Genomic DNA, 21,104 nt, shown 5'->3' on the forward strand with positions numbered 1-21,104 from the left:
ACTTTTATAATTTTAAAATAGTATTTTGATTATTAATTTAAATATTGTTGTACTTAATTAGTTGGGAAAGAGGATAAACAACTAGATTATAAAGGTAAATTAAAGTTTGGACGGATCGTGATAACATTCCCAGATTTTTCAAAATTCTCGGGTGGTGGAATAAAAAATAATGGTAAATTAACAATTTTAAATTTTCTAATATAATTATAAATAAAAATTAAATATTTTAGAATATTTCTAACAGTTGGACTACCATATAAATTTTGAAATAAAGAGAAAGTTGCTGTAATGTTTTTAATAAAATGAAAGGAAGGTTGGTGCATTTTATTTTTAAAAAAATATGCTGAGTAAGGGCCAGGATAGTTCTATGTAGCTTGTATGCTATTGTTTTGTCCACAGCATCTCGTTTTATGGACAAAACTGACACGTCAATGACTCGGATAAAGTTGACGGCTATCGGTCCCGTTTTCATTATTAGCCAATTGCTAAGTTTCATAGTTGATTTGTTACGGCCCCAAAAACCACTGACAACTCCACATCCACACGTTGTAAATTGGGTTCATGCATTCAACTCACTGCAGTTAGTCCGTGAACATGTGTTAATTTGTTTAAATTTGATAGGAGGAATTACGTTGAAGTTTTATACATAAAAATTAATTATTATAAAATCTAGTAGCAATTAAATTGAGAAGATTGATAATAATTGTTAATTTTTTTAATTCAATTATCATTGAACTATATAATAATTAATTTTTTTTTGTAAAACTTGAATGTAATTTTTTTTTTAAATTTTAATTTGTTATATGTGGTAATCTATAGTCAAGTAAACCATCACATGAGTCAACCAGGTTGATAAATCTTATTCCCACTTTCATCTTCCATGTTATAAAAGAATAATTTATTTTATTTTAAATTTTTATCATAAATTTCTCCTCTTACCCTTAATTAAGTGTTGATATAAAAAATATGTTATTAAAACATATATTTAATAGGGCGAGGTTAGAAATTTATTACATTTTAAAATAAAGTTAATAATTTTTAAGATTTTTTTAATTATAATAAAATATGTTGGAAGTAACTTATAAATAAAATTATGAAAAATACAACGCATAAAAATAGAAGATAATGACAAAAAATAAAATTTAAATAATAAGAGAACAAAACACAATCCTTACAGCTAATTAGATAAAACAGACAAAACAAATGATCATTCACAAAGAAAAAACGAGTTGTTAAAACCATAAATCTTGCGATAAAACAAAGACAATGAATCTCAATAACATAAGATACGCCAAATTAAAAGATAAAAACTGTTAACTTCTTTCCATTGATTTTCTTGAAGCTAGGGGCATGCAAAGAATCACGGCAAATATATTACTGTTTTTTTTTTTTTTTGTCCAGCCAAATATATTGGCACTAATTAAGATTAGCCACATTATTAACCACACCAGAGAGGATATAATATCATTATGCCTCTCCTAGTGCTTGAAAATTATATGATAAAGCAGGCTCAACTCTGCGAAGTATCCTTATATAACGACGTGTTCTTAACTTATCATTCACATCCAACCTAGAAACGAAATAAGGAGGAGCCCTCTGCTCCTTAATTGCAATGGAACACCCCAAGTCATTCCAATGCCTTATTCTCCTCATCTCTTTCATATTTTCAGCCTATTTGACTGCAACACAATCTTCAGTCATTCCAAGGTTGAGCCCTATAGGGGACATACCTTTACACGACACTGCAGCCCTGACAGCAGATGATCCAGATACAGGGGACTTGAAAACTTTCTATTACCCACAGACCCTGGATCACTTCAACTACAGGCCAGAAAGCTACACAACATTTCCACAAAGATATGCGATCAATTCTAAGTACTGGGGTGGAGCCAATTCCAGTGCTCCCATATTTGCGTACTTTGGCGCAGAAGGGCCCATAGATGGTGCCCTTAATGGCTCCATTGGATTTCTCAATGATAACGCCCCTTCCTTTAAGGCTCTCATAGTTTATATAGAGGTACTACAGTGGCACATTCCCTCTATTTTTTTTTAAAACTGATATTCAGTAATACACTGATTCCAAGGTCTAGCATGTGATTTTTTTTTTCTTTTTCCTTTTCGGATCAGCACCGGTACTATGGGAAATCGGTTCCATTTGGATCCTTGGAAGAAGCTATGAAGAATGCAGAAAATAGAGGGTATTTCAGCTCTGCTCAAGCTATTGCAGATTATGCAGAAATCATCAGACATATAAAGTATAAACAGCTGAATGCCCTGAAGTCTCCAGTGATTGTTATTGGGGGATCATATGGTGGAAGTAAGCTCCTCAAGTAACCTTAACAGTTTCTACATATATACACATACATACAGTAACAGAGCCAAGACCATCAATTAGAGAGACAAATTTTTTAAAAAATAATTTAAAAATTTTAAAAAATAATTTTTTATATCTATCATATTACTAGGCTTTGAATTAAAAGGTTAAAAAAATAAAATACGGGTGAAGAGAAAGAATTAAATGAATTTAATGTTCAAAATATATTAAAAAAGAGATGCAAAATATGAAAAGAAGGAGATGTAAAATCTAAAATCTCATTAAATGAAGTTCATGGTCAAAATATATTGAAAAAAAAATGGAAAATATGAAAGGAAGGAGATGTAAAATCTAAAATCTCATAACAATAATTAGAAATTTTTTTCAAGTGAAGGGGCACATTCTCCCTTCACTGCATGCATATGCATACTGCCATTTGCTGTTGAGTTAATACATTATTGTTCTGCAGTGCTTGCTGCATGGTTTAGACTCAAATATCCCCAGATGGCTCTCGGTGCACTTGCCTCATCAGCTCCAGTTCTCTATTTTGAAAAGATTACACCATCGGACTGTTACTATTCTGTTGTCACGGGGGATTTTCAAGTAACATACCATGGTTTAATTTTCTGATCTGACCTCGCAAATTTTCACATCAAAATGCATTAAAAAGAAGCTTCAATGATGAACTGATATGTATCTATGCAGGAAGCAAGTGAGAGTTGTTATGAAACCATCCTCGAGTCCTGGTCTGAAATTGACAGAGTAGCTTCTGAGCCAGATGGCCTTTCCATCCTTAGTGAGAGATTCAACACTTGCCGGTACACTACGTCATCATCCTTAAGCTTTGAGTCCATTAACTCACTTCCTGATTAATTATTGCACTGGAACATTTTTGTAGTCCTCTGAGATCACCTTCTGAGTTGAAAGACTACCTGGAGACGATGTATACTTCTGCAGCTCAATATAACCGACCACCGTCTTATCCAGTTACTGTGATTTGTGGCGGCATTGATGGAGCCTCTTTTGGAAGTGATATTCTCAGTAAGATATATGCAGGTGTAGTGGCGTATGAGGGTAACGGTACGTGCAAAGTCAATGGCCCTATCAATTCGAATGTGACTGCTGACGGTTGGAGCTGGCAGGTTAGGTAGCTTACAAGGTTATCACAACTTGGCATTTTCATACGCTCTCTCTTTCAAATGCTTAACTGTCTAATTTAGCAATGGCACTATATATGATAAACACAATATAACTAACGAAATGCAGTAACTTCCAAAATATGTGTTCAATCCCACAAAAAAAGTTGAATTTCAACTAATATAAAACTAAACTTGCTGAAAGTACACAGCTAAGTCTAAATCTGTATATTAAACCACAATAGCCAAGGTTTAGATCCTTGTTACTAAATTAAAGCGTGGCTTACGTTGGCTTGGTTAGCTGCAGCTAGCAATGAGTGCTTTTGATGGTCTGTTTTAAACCTAAGACATTTATCCTAATATTTCCACCCTCTTTTACCATTTGAGCTTAAATTTGGAATGACTAATTAATTATGATGGATGAGAAATCATGTGCATATATAAATATTTACATCCTTAGAATGATATGAGACTGTTCTTCACTTGTAGACATGTAGTGAGATGGTGATCCCTTTAGGGCGTGGAAATGATACAATGTTTCCACCTGCCCTTTTCCATATCAAGAGCTTTATGAGGGATTGCAAAGAGACATATGGTGTCCTTCCTCGGCCTCATTGGGTCACTACTTACTATGGAGGCCACGTAAGTTCTTGTGTTGTTCTCTTTGTTAACATTCATGTAGACTCGTTCTCATTAAGATGTACTGTTTACTACATGTATGACGTTAAATTGCTTCCTTTTGTGAGGTATGAAAGCTTCGTTTTTCGTTTTGACCGTTGGCACAGCATATCAAATTGGTCCTTCAAAGGTTTGGGAGCAACATCATTTTCTCAAATGGGCTCAGAGATCCATTTAGTTGCGGGGGGTAAGCAACCTAAAACCCAAAATTTTCTACTATCTCGATGTTCAGAGCGATAATTAAAAACTGCATCGTGTAAATCTGGGGGGTGTGTGTGTGTATTTTCAGGGTTCTGGACAACATATCGGACAGTATCGTTGCCATCACTACAGTCAACGGTATTCTCTAATTAATTAATTAATTAATTACATCACAGTCAAGGATCTCCAATTTCCTAACGTTTTCTTTTCGAACAATCAAACACTATCTTGTATGAAGGACCAAGAGAAATACAGAGAGAAGAAGGAACACTAGGTTAACTTCTGATCGGAAACGTTGATTTTTCAGGATCTCACTGCTTGGATATTCTGCCTGCTGCTGCAAAGCCAGGCGATGATCCAGAGTGGCTTGTCAAACAAAGAGAGGAAGAGCTCCAGATAATTCAAGGGTGGCTCGAACAGTACTATGCCGATCTTCGCCCGCTCAAAGTCTACTAAATGTGCCGCAGAAAATTATTGGAGCCAAAATTGATGCATTAAAATTGCATTATTTTAAAAAAATGCCCCTAATATCTGTAACATCAACAATAATTGTCCTCTCAATTCAATAACAACGCGAACCCCCTTGTGAAAAGGAGATTGTGGGTTCTATATGAATTTGGTGAGTGTTTCAGTGGTCCCTGTGTGTTGTCTTTTTCGGTAAAAAATGGGCTGCTCTTTCTTATAAGCGAATGAATAAATATGTAACTTTGTATGAGTGTTTGTATTTTATCCTTTTTAAATAAAACAATTATTGTTGATGATTTACTAGTTGAGGTGTATTGCACTATTGCCCCTTAATTCTTATCTTTGACTATCTATGTTTCAATGCTTCTAATTACGGCAAAAAAAAAGGGGGGGGGGGGCATAGAGCGAGCTTTCATATTATCCGGAAAAGACTGATATAAGTATATCTAATTTTAGATGTTTCCGTTATAACGGTTCAGTTATTTCTTTTTTTGTCCCCCTTGAGCATAAGTTATTTTTAAAATTAAAGTATTTGAAGTTAAATTATAAAAAGTCTCCTGCATTTTAATACAAGAATATTAAAATTTGTCCCCAGAGTCCAAATAATTTTAGTAAAGTTCTATATTAAAATTGAAGTGGCAATATATCCGGTTTTATTACAATATATCGAATTTCATTGAAATTAATTAAATCAATAAAAAAAATTGGCTGGAAGAAGAGTTCTATTCATTTACAAATTAAAAGATACTCCATCTGGTTCTATTTAATAATTTTTAATAAAAACAAAATGATAAAAATAAATATAAAAAATAATGAAGGGTCCTGTAAGTAGGATCAAAATTAATTTTCTCTTTTTACCTTATAAATAGGAACAAAGGAGTAAGATAACTAGTTATTATAGAATAGGATCTCCCACAATTTAGACGAATCCCTACAGAGGATGCAATAATTTTAATTTTCTTAAGAGATTAAAGAAATGACCGTTTTAAATGTAAGAATAAAAATTTTAATTAAAATTACAAAGAATTATTGATTTATAAATGAATTATATATATATATATATATATTTCTTTTTTTTAATTGGGCACATGAATCTTGCACTAAATGTGAGTGAGGATTCAAATCTCAATTGAATTAACCTTTTCAATTAGACTCAACTCAAAAAAAAATTTCAACTACACCATGCAACATAATTAATGCGTGCAATGTTTAAAGTTGCTTTGATGTGGGTCAGCTGCATCGTTATTGTGGATATATACTCGCGAGGTTACTTAATAATGTATCTAAGTAATGAAGGAGATCGATGAGCCGCGACCTGAAAGGACTCAAGTGTGAGCATGGAAGCCAAGTCAACGACAAGGGGAATAGGAAGATGTTGTATATGTTTTGAGCCCTTCTCTATACAGAAAATATGTGTCATTGTTTTCTTTTGCTGCCATGCGTATCATCACACTTGCTGTCTAATGGATTCTGCCTACAGTAATGGTTACAAGAAAGAGGTCGAAGCACCTCCTTAAGGGGCCGAAACATGTGATGTTTGTATTTCCACCTCCTATCTATAAGATGATGTCTCTATAATCATTTCATGGTTCATAATATATAAGATTTTCCAGAATTTGGTGAAAGATTCATGACATATTTCTCAAAATATAATGCTCTCTTCACGCAACCAACTCCCAGTCTTATATGCTTTAAACAAAATAAGCCCTCAATTTATTTGGAGTAGGGAGTGATTAATATTATAATAAAGGTTAATGACTTAAACTAGTGATTGTTTTGAAATGTTTTGATAATTTTTTTTAAAAAATTGGATCCATTAATTAATTTTAACCGCTTTTCTTAAACTATTTAATCAACTGGTAAGTATCCTGTGAAAATAATTTTTTAGTATAAGTCATAAATAAATTATTATTATTATTATTATTATTATTATTAATGTGTGAAAAAATAAAATATAATTTAATATTTTTTAAGAATTAATTAAACAGCCTCAACCCCAAAGCATAAAGTCATGGAAATAAAGTGAATTTTTTGCAGCTCAACCCATTCTTCCTATAAGAATAACCATCCTCCAAGTCAATTTTTAACTTTTAAAAATAAAAATAAGATGATTGGAAGCTAAGATAATTGATAAGAGAATGGTAGGGATGACCAGTGAGGAATCAGGGAAAAAGAAAATTAAGATAAAAAAGTTGAAGATATAATTTCTATATAATTCAGTTAAAAAAACACAAATATAATTTACTGAAGGGCATAAAATGAAAATGAAATATAACGAAAACATTTTATCAATCATGACCGCACATATATAAGGGTTCATATAAACTAGAAAAAAATTTAACATTTTGTTTTAGCAAATAATATTGTCATTTATCTTAATCACAAAATGTGAAAAATCCAACATCAACTGAGAACTATGAATTGTCTTTAATTAAAGTGTCCATGCATACTACAAAACTTAATTAAAAAGAAAATCCAGAGAGCGAGAGAGAGCCCCAATAATCCAAAAGCAAGTTAAATTAGAATACCAAAATTTGTAGAGAAGATTTGCAAGGAAATTTTTATGCCTACAAATTGTGATAATGGCTGTAGATTAAAATAAGATAACTTATAGAATGATAAAAAAGACCTCAAGAGGCAATCAACATATAAATTTAAGGAAAAAAAATAAGTGAAATGTATAATAGAGGAATATTGAAAATCAATAAAATATTTTTTAACATAATGCACATGGGTTAGTAAAAAGGATTGCATCATTTATGCAAAAAAAGAATCTGTAGGCATCAAGGCCTCTTCTACTATAAGAAGCACATCTTCCTACAATATATAGATATGAAGGAAGATAAATTCTCAATACTCTTTATCAATGCATTCAAAAAAACTATTAAAAAAATGAAAATATTAATAGCTAAATCTATCACTAATAAGCAAAATTCATCACTAATTTTAGCTTTAGTAGCGAATCGTCCATCACTAATTTTTATCACAAATACAACGTTATTAATTTAGTGACCAAAACGAATATGTTACTATTAGTAACAGAAAATATCTATCACTAATTAACAAACTTTTGTCATTACTTTATTTTATAATTAAAAATTTTTTATGAGTTAAATCACTATCATGTCACCTCCCATGCTATCTTACAAGTACACATTACTTGCCACTCACCATGCCATAGTCAATTAGACTTTCATGACTCGTTACCATCATGTCAACAATCTATTTTAATTCTCTTTAAATGTGTAACAATCTATTTTAATTCTCTTTAAATGTGACATTGCCTCATCTTGAACATAAAATTTTTCTCTTTTCATATGTGCCTTTTGCCAGTTGAGCTGTGATGGCTTTTCATTATTAATATGCAAAATTTAATATATATATATATATATATATATATTACTTAATTCAACACATATATATAACTTAAATGTATTTTTATATATTTAATATATTATTATTTAAATATGTTGATAATATATAGTATCACATACACACATTAACACATGCGTATATAATTCAATATTTATTATTTAATAAATATATTATTTAATACCAAATAATATATATTATGAAAATAAATATTTGTAAATATCATTTTATATTATCTATGTTATAATTAAAATATTTTCATATGGTAAAAATTTTATTTTATATTTAAATTTACATAATAAAATAAAAAATAATTTTTGTTTGTTATATAATTTTATATTATATATTTTACTTATAACAAGAGAAAAATTATTTATGAAATTATTTAATGTGATAATTTTGAAATTTTTTTATGTGAACCTCTCTATGCATGCTATAAATTGCTTATTTTTATAAAATATTTGAGCTCATTTTATAAATATTTTCAATTAAAATATATTCTCACTAATATAAAGATTTAATGACAGATTTAAATTGGTTACTAAATTTATAAAATTTAACAAAATGTGATGACATCTTATATCCGTCCCTAATTTTAATTTTTTTAGTAGTGAAAAAAAAATCTACAAATAAAATGAATAATATAAGAATTTTAAAATAAAACTATCATAGAGAAATACTAGAGGAGATCATGCATATTTCAACAACTTCATCAAGAAATTTTAATGTCCTTCACAAGTTGATAGTATATGACTTATATTTCTAACAATGCACTCACACGATGGGAGAGCAAATCCTATATATTAGTTTACTTTTTGGTGGGGTCGCTTGGGATTGTATTGTGAATGAGCGAAAGAGTTGGTGTATAATCATCTTCATGTGGCTGGAAAAGCATAGAGCAAAGCATGGGGGAGGCTACCATTGAAAAGAGAAATCATCATGATAGTTTAGAGAGACACAGAGGGGGACACATCTTGCAAATTGAGAGGTCATGGGGGAAGTTAAGATAGAATATGGAGGTTAACATGGGAAGCAATATGCAAAAACATGGATCTAAAAATTAGGGAAAGTTAAATTAAGGAGTAGTTATTAGAACAAGAAATTATTAAATAAATTAATTTCAACATAAATAATTATAAAATATGATACATCATTAATTTCAAAATACAAAATTAAAGAGAATATGATATGATATTAGATAATAGAGATCATGGGATATGGAAGTAATTCATGATTGAAAAGTTTTGCATTTAAATCTAAATTTTATAAATTTAAAATTTAAAATATTTAAAGTAATAGTTATTAAAGGGTAGTTATTAGAATGAAAAAAATCTATTATAATAATCAAACAAATAAATTTAAATGTAAATAATTGTAAAGTAAGATACATCACAAATTTTGAAATACAAAAATAAAGGAGTAATGATATTAGAGAATAGAGATCATAGAATACAAAAGTTATTCATAATTTAAAATTTTGATACTTAAATTTAATTCAATTTTTTCAGATCATGGGCAGTTTCTTTTTTCCATATTTCATTAAGAATAAAGATGAGTTGATATAGAATTTTGTATTAAAAATTTAAAATTTTATAACGGGAAAAAGTGATATGGAAGTTTGGATAATAAAATAATGAGAGAGAAAAGTTAAGAAATAAATGAGGAAATTAATAAAGGAGTTAAGAGAATGAAAGTTACAATTATAATAATGGATATAATGAAAGTGAGAATTAAGAAATAAAATATAAATATAAATTAAAATTAATTTCTTAAATCGATCTTACATGGCTTCATGAAATAGCAATATTTAAAAAATAGGAAACATGTCATTCATAGATATAGGCTTGTTTATATATATATATATATATATTTGGTTAAAAGGATTTATTATATTACTAACACAAGTGTTTTCTTTGAATGCGCGACGATTTTAGAGGGAAAAAAAGTATTAATTACGTCGAAATAGTTTTTACTATAATTATATTAATTTATTTTATGTAGAAATACAACAGAAACGTTAAAATATATCTCTATTACATCTAGATATTTTTGAGTAAAATCTTGTGAGTATACATTTCACGCGCCAAATAGCTGCCTCATAAGTATGAAGGGCGACTTTTGCAGGTTCCACCACATGCGTGGTGAGGTGATCATTGATTTCCATACAATTATTGAAAAGAACCAAATGAGGGGAATTACAATGCTGTGGTTGTGGCTTGAAATACCGAAAGAATGATGGGATGGGAATGAATGCGAAATATGGGCACCAAAATTATTCTTGTGGACAGCCATCTCACAATCACAAATTTGACTCCTCACTCAGGTTCAATTAACCGAATCATTAACATTAATTTGTATTCAATAAATATATTGTAAATTCATATTCTTTTCAATAATTCCCTTGTTTATGAAGCAAACTAGTGAATTTCAAGGAATGAAATTCAGGGGTAAAAAAGAAAAACCCTGACAAATACTCAAGACAATATATTGTTGTCTCTTTAAAGTAGAAGACTAAGAGAATCCTCCTACAATTCTCTTGTAAAAAGGATGGGAGGGAGTATCATTTACGACATGTTTTACCATTTCAATCAAAATCAATCTACTAATGATTTGTAAACATTCCTTTCAGTGAGAATCTCACACACTTCCCTTTGCTTCACGTTGAATCCATTACTTGATAGCTTCCCAACTTTTTTGGCATGCGACTTTTCTTGGGGAACGGCTATGTATCTATCTTCTTCAAACTCCACCTCAATCATATCCTGATCCATATTTCTAATCATTTCAAATGAGCAACAATAACATATCCTTTCTCCCAAAAAAAAAACGCTTTGACCAGGCATTTTCACTAAGTTTCAAATTGTAATTAACTAGCTTTGATATAATATTTTCTCCTTATTCACTGCTAATGCATCTAATACGAAGAACACTAATTGTTGAAAGATACTCCTCTGATCCTTTTTATAAGGAATAAATAATACTTTATGTAAATTAATGGAGCTAGTTAAAATTAATTATTTCTTGTAAAATTTTAAAATCATCCTCAATAAAAGTTATTAGTTAAAGGAGTGTTTATTTGCTCAAAAAAAAAAAGAGTGTTTAATTTGTTAGGGATACTGTGTGGAAAAAAATTAATTAAAGGACGGGGTAGTACCATGTGGCTTGCATTCTATCGTTTTGTCCTAAGCATCTCATTTTTTTTAGTCAAAACTGAAATGCAAATGGCTGAAGATAAAATTGACGGCTGAAAAAACTTTATCCACAGTTTCATTAGGGTGATTTTATCCGTCGCGTTTTCATTAATCAATTAACTTCCATAGTTGATTTGTTATATGGACCCAAATACCACTGACTGCTCGATGATCACCAAACTAGTCAGATTCACGAATTATTTAATCGTTTCCAACCGCCACTTATTTTGTCTAGTAAAAAAAAAATTCCAATATTATTCCTTAATTTCAAGACATTTTTTTAACAAAAATTCTAATTTAATTACAACTCACTCACTATCCTTTTAGTTTTTGTTTACCTATTTTCTTTCTTTAATTCACTCACTCTTTTAAATTATCAAATCAGCCTACTTGACCGCAAATTGACTTTTCTCTGTGTACATATAATTATGGTATTTTTAGATCATTATACTATATACTTGTGAAATATTTGTTACATCATTTTATAAATAAATCCTTAGCCCTTATTTATGGCCATAATAAGCAACATGGTTTTGAATAGTTATTTACTACTAATCTTTTATAAGTGAGTCTCGATTTTGTCCTCAATTAAGCATGCTATATATGTGCTTAATTTTAATTTTGGTTTCTTCTAGTGGATTAGTCAAGTCAACCCACACAACTAACTCTATAAATCGGGTTCATACATTCAAATCACTTAGCAAGTAGGTCAAAATGCCTTATTTTGTTTTGTAGATCAAAATGTGTTAATTTGTTTAAATTATGATTAGTTAAATGTGAAAAAGCCCCATCAAATAAATCACCACATGATGAATCAACAAGAACTGAATTTAGCATAAAGAACTAGTCTTCAAAACATGACAAGTTGTTGTTTAAATTCTCGATAAAAGAGATACATATATCTAATACTTAATATTTAGCATAAAAGTAACTCTATGCATTGAAATAGAAGATAGTGAAATAAAAAATTTAAACTTTAAGATAACATAAAACAATCCCAATAACTAATTGGATAAAACAGATAATTATTTAAAAAAAAAGATTGTTAAAACCGTAAATCTTGTAGAACAACAAAAACTGTGAATCTCAACAAATTAAAAATAAAATAAGATACGTCAAATTAAAAGATAAAAAGTATTAATATCTCTAATGATTTTCTTGAAGCTAAGGGACGTGCAAAAAAAATCACGGCAAATGCATTACTAAGAAGACTGGCCGCATTAACGAGCCAATTATATGATAAAGCAGGCTCAACTCAGCGGAATGTCCTCATATAATGACGTGTTCTTCTTATTCACATCCAACATAGAAACAAAACAACAAGGAGCCCTTCTGCTCCTTAATTGCAATGGAACACCCCTCGTCATTTCAATGCATTCTTCTCATCTCTTTCATATTTTCATCCTATTTGACTGCAACGCAATCTTCAATAACTCCAAGGTTGAGCCCTATAGGGGATATAACTTTACATGACACTGCAGCCCTGACAGCAGATGATACAGATACAGGGGACTTGAAAACTTTCTATTACAAACAGACCCTGGATCACTTCAACTACAGGCCAGAAAGCTACACAACATTTCCGCAAAGATATCTGATCAATTTCAAGTACTGGGGTGGAGCCAATTCCAGTGCTCCCATATTTGCTTACTTTGGCGCAGAAGAACCCATAGATGATGACCTTAAGGTCATTGGATTTCTCAATGATAACGCCCCTTCCTTCAAGGCTCTCATAGTTTATATAGAGGTACTCCAGTGGCACATACCCTCTGCTTTTTTAACTGATATTCAGTAATCCACTGATTCAAAGGTGTAGCATGTGATTTTTTTTTTTCCTTTTCCTTTCGAATCAGCACCGGTACTATGGAAAATCAGTTCCGTTTGGATCCAGGGAAGAAGCTTTGAAGAATGCAAAAAATAGAGGGTATTTCAACTCTGCTCAAGCTATTGCAGATTATGCAGCAGTCCTGTTACATATAAAGAAGAAACTGAAGGCACAGAAGTCCCCAGTGGTTGTTATTGGAGGGTCATATGGTGGAAGTAAGCTCCTTAAGTTGCCTGAAAAGTTCTCTACATACATACATATACTGCCATTTGCTTCTGAGTCAATAAATTATTGTTCTGCAGTGCTTGCTTCATGGTTTAGACTCAAATATCCCCATGTGGCTCTCGGTGCGCTTGCCTCATCAGCTCCAATTCTCTATTTTGATAACATTACACCATCAAATGGTTACTATTCTGTTGTCACGAGGGATTTTCAAGTAATATACCATGCTTTTCTGCTTCGACCCTGCAAATTTTCACATCAAATGCATTAAAAAGAAGCTTCAATGATGATCTGATATGTATCTATGCAGGAAGCAAGTGAGACTTGCTATGAAAATATCCTCAGGTCCTGGTCTGAAATTGACAGAGTAGCCTCTGAGCCAGATGGCCTTTCCATCCTTAGTGAGAGATTCAACACTTGCCGGTACAAGTTACTACGTCATTATCTTTAAGCTTTTAGTCCATTAGCTCACTTCCTGATTAATTACACTGGAACATTTTGGTAGTCCTCTGAACTCATCTTCTGAGTTGAAAGACTACCTGGAGACGATGTATGCTTCTGCAGCTCAATATAATCAACCACCAAGGTACCCAGTTACTGTGATCTGTGGCGGCATTGATGGAGCCTCTTTTGGAAGTGATATTCTCAGTAAGATATATGCAGGTGTAGTGGCGTATAAGGGTAACGGTACATGTAAAGTCAATGGCCCTATCAACGCAACTGAGAGTGCTGTCGGTTGGAGATGGCAGGTTATGTCGCTTTCAAAGTTTTCACAACTTGGCATTTTCATACGCTGTCCCTTCCAAATGCTTAACTGTCTCGTTTAGCAATGGCATTCTATATGATAACACAATATAACTAACGAAATGCACTAACTTCCAAAATATGTTCATTCCCACAGAAAGTTGAATTTCAACTAATAAAACCGAACTTCCTGAAAGTACACAGCTAAGGCTATACTACAATAGCTAAGGTTTAGATCCTTCTTACTAAATTAAAGTGTGGCTTGCAGCTCAGTTGCTTCTATGAGTGCTTTTGGTCTATTTTAAACCTCAGATCTCTATCCTAATATTTCCCCACTCTTTTATCATTTGAGCTTACATTTGGAATGACGAATTAATTATGATGGATGAGAAGTCATGCGCACAAATATTTACATTAACCTTAAAATGATACGAGACTGTTCTTTACTTACAGAGATGTAGTGAGATGGTAATACCTATAGGGCGTGGAAATGATACAATGTTTCCACCAAGCCCTTTCGATCTCAAAAGCTATGTGAGGGATTGCAAGGAGGCATACGATGTTGCACCTCGGCCTCATTGGGTCACTACTTACTATGGAGGCCACGTAAGTACTTGCGCTGTTCTGTTTGCTAACATCCATGTAGACTCGTTCTTAACGTGTTTTCTATATGTATGGCTTTGAAATGCTTCCAGTTGTGAGATATTGACCCCCTATGAAAGCTTCGTTTTTTGTTGTGGCTATTGGCACAGCATATCAAATTGGTCCTTCAAAGGTTTGGGAGCAACATCATTTTCTCAAATGGGCTCAGAGATCCATATAGTAGCGGAGGGTAAGCAACTTAAAATTCAAAAACTTTACTATCTCGATGGTTACAGCGATGATTAGAAACAGCATCGTGTGAATCTGGTGTATATTTTCAGGGTTCTGGACAACATATCGGACAGTATCGTTGCCGTCCATACAGTCAACGGTATTCTCTTAATTAATTACATCATATTCGAGGATCTCCAGTGTTCTATCATTTCTGTTCGACCTATCAAACAGTATATTGTATAAAACATCAAGAGAAAGACAGAGAAAAAGGAACACTAGGGTACCTTTTGATCGGAAGCAGTGACTTTTCAGGATCTCATTGCTTGGATATTCTGGGCGCAATGCCGAGCGATCCAAAGTGGTTAGTCAACCAACGAGAGGAAGAAGTCCAGATAATTGAAGGGTGGATCACACAGTACTATGCAGATCTTCGCGCGCCGAAGGTGAATTGAATTTGCCACAGAAAATTATTGGCGCGAAAAATTATGCGTTAAAATTGCATTATATTAATGGAAAAATGCTCGTTGTATCCGTAAAATCAACAATGATTGTCGATGATATGGGATTTGAGGTGCACTGCTCCTTTTTCTTATCTGAGTATCTGTTTCTGTGTTTCTAACCGGCCAAAAAAAAAAAGAGTAGGTATCGAGCATTTATATTATCTCGAGAAAAAAAAATGAAATAAATATCTAATTTTAGAAGTTTCTGTGATAACGGTTCAGTTTTCTCCCCCTGGGGATAAGTTAAAGGATTTGAAGTTAATTAGAGAAAGCCTCCTGTATTTTAACACGAGTATTTAAGCTTGTCCATAGGGTCCAAATAATATTATTAAAGTTCCATATTAAGATTGAAGATTTGAAGGAGTAATATATCCGTTTTTATTACAATATACTCCCCTTGATATTATTTATAATACACTTTTAAAAATAATTTTTAATTTAAAATATTAAACATCTTGTAATAATTAAATAATTTTTTTTAATTTTATCCCTTGACTAGTGTAAAAGTATTTAATATAATTATATTATTATTTAAAATGAAAGATAAAAATGAAAGTACTTTTTACTTTTTCATGATATCAAGAAAAAATTAACTTTTCTTAATATGTATAAAATAGTTCAAAGTGTCTCATAATAAGGATGGAAGGGAGTATTAATTTTCATTGAAATTGTTGATTAAAAACATTTTAATTTGAAGAAGAGTTCAATTTGTTTATACAACCAAAAAATAATAATAATAAGATAACGAGTTATTATAGAATGGAATCTCTCGCAATTCGGAGTTTGTGCGCATACCTGTGGAGGATGCAGCAATTTTCTTGAGAAATTAAAGAAATGACATAATTATAGATCACAAATTTTAATTTCAATTAGAAAATAATATTGCTTTAAAGAAATTAATTAAACATTCAGAAATTTTAACTATACCATACAATTAAAGCGTCCAGTCCTTGAAGAAAAGATAAAGTAATCCACCACCATGACACCGCATTTGTCTCAAAATCTGCAGTTCTGAAACATTCCTTATTCTGGGGGAAAAAGGGAAGAAAGAAAGAAATATCCCTTGTTAAGCATTTGTGCATTTGGATTTCTTGCCCGCGATTTCCTAGGGAAAAAAAATGTCTTTTTGAAGAAAATCAATGAAAAAAGGGTATATCAGTTTTCATGCTATCTTTTTGAAATATTTCAAGTCTAGACAACATAATGAAAAATATTCTTAAACTAAAACTTCATTGCAAATGAAGGGCAGTGAAATGAAATTAAAATGTTGAGGAAAATTAAAAAAAAAAAAACTTCTAAGGTCATAGCAAAACACACACAACACAAACGCACGTGGCTTGAGCTTCCGATGGGAGGGAGTACTACTCGAGTGTCAAGTGTAGAAGGTCGATGGAACGAAAATTTTGGAGAGACCGTAGGTGTAGGAGTAGGTGACTCAAAAGCCTCAGTTCCGTTTAAACATGGGGCAAAGGATGGAGCAAGGAGAAGCAATGCCAGCGATGTTGACATGGACTATATGAGTAAGAGAAAGGGTTGCATGGTTTGGTGGGGCGTTAACAATGGAGTTGAGCACTATCGGTGTTGCACAGAAATGAGTCACTTTGTGCTCCGCAAACACTGCACATATTGCCTTCGTTGTCACTTGTATGCATTAGATTTTTAGGCGACTAAACAAATCAACAAGTCCGATTGTATAAATGAACAACTCATTTAGGGTTTATTTGCAAATGCAGTTAACAAGAAAAAAAAAACCCAATTTTAAATTTTAACAAGTGAAGGTAGGGCTATAAATAAATTATGTAGAGAAATGAATAATTTCTATAGGGAAATAAATAATTTCAGTATGAAAAATTTGTAATTTTATTTACCATGATAACAACAGTTTGAATAAAAGCAAGTGAAACTAAGCGCACTAACAGCTTCTGTAGAAAAATTAACCACTTCAATATAAAAAATAAATAATTTTAATATGGAAATTTTAGAACTTCACTTACCGTGATAACAACAATTTGAATAAAAGCAAGTAAAACTATGTGCAACAATAACTCCTGTAAAAAAATTAACCATTTCAGTATAGGAAATGAACAATTTCAGTATGGAAAATTTGTAACTTCAGTTACCATGATAACAACAATTTGAATAAAAACAAGTAAAGCTATAATCACCAACAACTCATGTAAAGGAATTAACTACTTTAGTATGAGAAATGAATAACTTTATTATGAAAAATTTGCAACTCATTTTATCACGATAATAGCACTAAGAATAAAATCGAGTAAAGCTACGTGCATCAACAACTTATGTATGAAAATTTATCACTTCAGTATGAAAAATGAACAACTTCAGTATGAGAAATTTGAAACTTAGTTTACCATGATAACAATTAAGAATAAAATCAAGTGATGTTATGCGCATCAACAACTCTTGTAGGAAAATTAACAATTTTAGTATGTGAAATGAATAACTTCAACAATTTGCAACTCTTTTTACTACGACAACAACACTAAGAATAAATTCATGTGAAGCTCTACATATCAACAACTCCTATAAGAAAATTAACCATTTCATTATGGGAAATGAATTGCTCTTGTAGGAGAAATTTGCAAGTATCTTTTAATAGGCTTAAGCCACTCCCATAAGAAATAAATCACGCTAGTTAAATGAACAGTTGCAATATGTGAAATAACAACTAGGGTAGTGAAAATGAATAGCTTGAGCTTGGCAAATGAACAACTCATGTACAGCTTTGCAAATTAACAATTTATATTAATAAACTATCATTTACATTAGCATCAAATAATTTCATACTAGTATTTCATCAAATATAAACAAGTACCCACATAAAATCTTTTCTCATATAAATAAACCACTTTACAAAAGGTATCTCATACTAAGAAACTCTATTTACAAAGATCTACACATATTAGTAAACCCCCTCTTACAAAATGCAACCTATGCACACACAAAAAAAATGGGTTGTGAGGATGCACTTATATATAAATTCTAAGGCATTACTATGAGAAAATGTATGTGTAATATCCTAAATTTTAATTCCTAAATTAAGTTAAATTAACCAAGGGTAATTAGGAGTGTTAAATAAAGTAATAATGGAATAGGAGTAACATGATGCAAGATTTGAATTTGAGGAAGAATTTGAGTTTCTATTCATAACGATTCATGGATGTGACCCAATAAGAGAATATCGCTTGCAGTTAAGCATCTATGGAATAGGAGTATGATCTCTATTCACAACTGTCCGCAATTAAGTCCTTCATTGAAGACAACTAGTTGTGATTGTGGACATAAAGATAAATTTGGATTAGTGCCTTTGACCATGACCAGACATGATTATAATATGTATAGCCATCCACGGTCAACACATCATAAAAGCTTTTTGAGTAGCAGAAAAATGCCAAACAGAGAGAAAAGAGAGGAATTTAAAGGAGCAATGAGGGGGCTATGCTAGGGCACAATATTTTCAACTATTTGTGGTGTTTTAGGGATTAGAATCACTTAAGGTAGGTTCCCCCATCCTTTGTCTTCCCTTCTGGTTCCATTTTAAGGTTAGTGTTTCTAAGTTTTTTTTCAATTCGATCATTTGGTTGATTTTTGAGTAATGGGATGTTTATGGTTAAATTTATGAATCAAATTGTTGGAAGTTATTTTTTGCTCCTAGAACAATAGGTACCAGTGATTTGGTTATTAGATCTAAATTTATATAATTTAAACAAACCCTAGACATTGCGAGGAATAATTTTTCATTCTTAAAAGATCTATTAGTGATTATTTTAGTTGTTAAGGGTTAAATGAAGTTAATATAAGTTAATGAACTGAATATAAGTTAATGAACTGATTGGATATGAAATTTCACTTGTAGTTGGAAAAATTGGTTATTAAATTGTGATATTTAAAAGTTGGAAATGTTGATTTTGATTATTATTAGTAATAAGGGTTAATGTTATGTGTAAACTAATCTCATGAAGCATCAAAGAGCTTGTATTAGCTTGAAAGCAAGTGATAATTATAGGCAACCTTTAAGTTCTCAAAGGTTTGAGGTGATTGAGAGAAATCTATTTCATATTATTGGTTGTTAAGTAATTACAGGTGTTTGTGAATTTGGAATTATGTTTTATATAGTTATAAATATATGAAATATTTATTATTTCTGTTTGAATATGTAACATCCCAATTTAAATTTTAATAGTTAATTTGGGTTAATAGAAATTTAAAAAAAAATATTTAGAGGTAAATAAATTAGTAGAAAATGATCATTAAATCTAACTTAGGATATAATTCTAAATTAAATTTTTTTAAAAAAATTTTATTAATTAAATAAAAAAATATTATTAAATTATTATTATAATAAAAAAAAGGAAAAGGTTTGAAAAAAAAAGAAGGAAGGAAGAAAACGTGCAGCCGCCTCAATAGTAACAATAGTAAAATAAAATAATAAAAAAAAAAAAGAAAGAAGAAGAAAGAAGAGAGAGAAAAGAATAAAAAAAATGTGTGGGACCCACTAAATTTTTATAAAAACTCACCTGTTCCTTCATTTCTTCATTCCTTCTTTCGTGCGTGAGCTTCGGCAGAGAGAGCATCTGTGAGCCAAATTCACCGGTGCTGGGTTTTAAGGTAAGAGTTTTTAATAGGATATTTAGGGTGTGATTTTAAGCTTTTCAAGACTAAGTAAGTGTTCTAAAATTTTTTCTTAGTCATCCTTTTTCTTTGGTTTCTGAGTTTGTAGTGGTAGAAAATTTAAGATCTGGAAGAGGGATGAATTTATGTTGAATAAATATGATTTTTGAGGTTGTCAGTAGTATAATAAATGTTCTAGAGTATAAATTTATTGATGATCTTTGAATTTGTGGCTTATGGATCAAATTCTAGACTAGATCTGAAAATATATGTTGATTTATTGAGGTTTAGATGATTATTTGGGATGAAAAATGAATTATTATGGTTATAGGATTATGATTCTAAACTAGAGACTCAATTTTTAATTTTTGGGTATTTTAGGTACGAATTTATAAAATAAAAAGAAAATTTTGATAATAGAAATTAGTTTAAAATTTGATTTTTAGATTATCAATGTTTATTGATAATTAAAAGAGGAGTTAAAAATTTTACTTAATAGTATTAACTATAGATTTGTATTAAGATTGAAATTAGGAATTATATTATATTTTTAATTCTATTATTAGAATTATTTTATTAGTTTCAAAAATTGAAACTAATATTTATAAATAATATGTTATTTGTAGATTGTATTACTGGTGAAGATTGTGGTGAGAGAGAAATTTTAAGGAATAATTTATTGAAAAAGCCACAAGGTAACCATGCTTTTAATTTGTGATTAGTGTTACTTCATGTTAATTGGGTGATTATTGAGAAAATTATGAATTTTGTAATATTGTATAATTGTGCAATATTATTATGAATTTGTTTATTTATTGTGGGAGGTGTTGGGAGACTTGCTATTATTGTTGTATTTATGTGCCACGTGGTACGCCCCTATTGGAGCTCAATAGGTGGCTTGTAAGGGCTCGGGCTAATCTACCTTTGGCCGGGTAATTTAGCACCGAGTGAGGGCTACGGCTCGAGGTTAATGGAGGGATATAAGGATGGTTGTTTGTGTGTATTGTA

The 21,104-nt window shown here is 31.0% G+C and overlaps 2 protein-coding genes across 4 annotated transcripts; both read left to right on the forward strand.

Moving 5' to 3' along the window:
• The first annotated feature begins 1,572 nt into the window (after nucleotides 1–1,572).
• On the forward strand, nucleotides 1,573–5,094 carry LOC129297808 (uncharacterized). The gene is made up of 9 exons (XM_054936156.1): nucleotides 1,573–2,017; nucleotides 2,128–2,317; nucleotides 2,784–2,917; nucleotides 3,020–3,132; nucleotides 3,213–3,456; nucleotides 3,940–4,092; nucleotides 4,236–4,315; nucleotides 4,418–4,467; nucleotides 4,637–5,094. Exons 1-9 carry the CDS (start codon nucleotides 1,613–1,615, stop codon nucleotides 4,783–4,785), a joined length of 1,518 nt encoding a protein of 505 aa, XP_054792131.1. The 5' UTR covers nucleotides 1,573–1,612; the 3' UTR covers nucleotides 4,786–5,094.
• A 7,611-nt stretch (nucleotides 5,095–12,705) lies between these two features.
• LOC129297809 (uncharacterized) lies at nucleotides 12,706–15,502 on the forward strand. 3 transcript variants are annotated; one of them, XR_008590259.1, is made up of 9 exons: nucleotides 12,706–13,104; nucleotides 13,211–13,397; nucleotides 13,485–13,618; nucleotides 13,715–13,827; nucleotides 13,910–14,153; nucleotides 14,602–14,754; nucleotides 14,844–14,980; nucleotides 15,072–15,121; nucleotides 15,277–15,296. XR_008590259.1 is itself a non-coding variant. In XM_054936157.1 (9 exons), exons 1-9 carry the CDS (start codon nucleotides 12,706–12,708, stop codon nucleotides 15,414–15,416), a joined length of 1,500 nt encoding a protein of 499 aa, XP_054792132.1. In that variant the 3' UTR covers nucleotides 15,417–15,502. The 3 variants fall into 3 exon arrangements, 1 of the variants encoding a protein (XP_054792132.1); XM_054936157.1 differs by having other exon boundaries at nucleotides 14,901–14,980; nucleotides 15,277–15,502; XR_008590258.1 differs by lacking the exon at nucleotides 15,277–15,296 and having other exon boundaries at nucleotides 15,072–15,139.
• The last annotated feature ends 5,602 nt before the right edge of the window (nucleotides 15,503–21,104 follow it).

Source organism: Prosopis cineraria, unplaced genomic scaffold (genome assembly GCF_029017545.1).
Source record: "Prosopis cineraria cultivar Desert tree isolate PC_DT_omini unplaced genomic scaffold, ASM2901754v1 PC616, whole genome shotgun sequence".
NCBI lineage: Eukaryota > Viridiplantae > Streptophyta > Magnoliopsida > Fabales > Fabaceae > Prosopis > Prosopis cineraria.

Coding starts and splice junctions, on each gene's coding strand:
- LOC129297809 (XM_054936157.1), top strand. CDS start 12,706: ATGGAACACCCCTCGTCATTTCAATGCATTCTTCTCATCTCTTTCATA. Junction 14,981..15,071: donor GATCCATATAGTAGCGGAGG/GTAAGCAACTTA, acceptor GTATATTTTCAG/GGTTCTGGACAACATATCGG. Junction 15,122..15,276: donor TGCCGTCCATACAGTCAACG/GTATTCTCTTAA, acceptor GTGACTTTTCAG/GATCTCATTGCTTGGATATT.
- LOC129297808 (XM_054936156.1), top strand. CDS start 1,613: ATGGAACACCCCAAGTCATTCCAATGCCTTATTCTCCTCATCTCTTTC. Junction 2,018..2,127: donor CTCTCATAGTTTATATAGAG/GTACTACAGTGG, acceptor TTTTCGGATCAG/CACCGGTACTATGGGAAATC. Junction 3,457..3,939: donor CTGACGGTTGGAGCTGGCAG/GTTAGGTAGCTT, acceptor CTTCACTTGTAG/ACATGTAGTGAGATGGTGAT.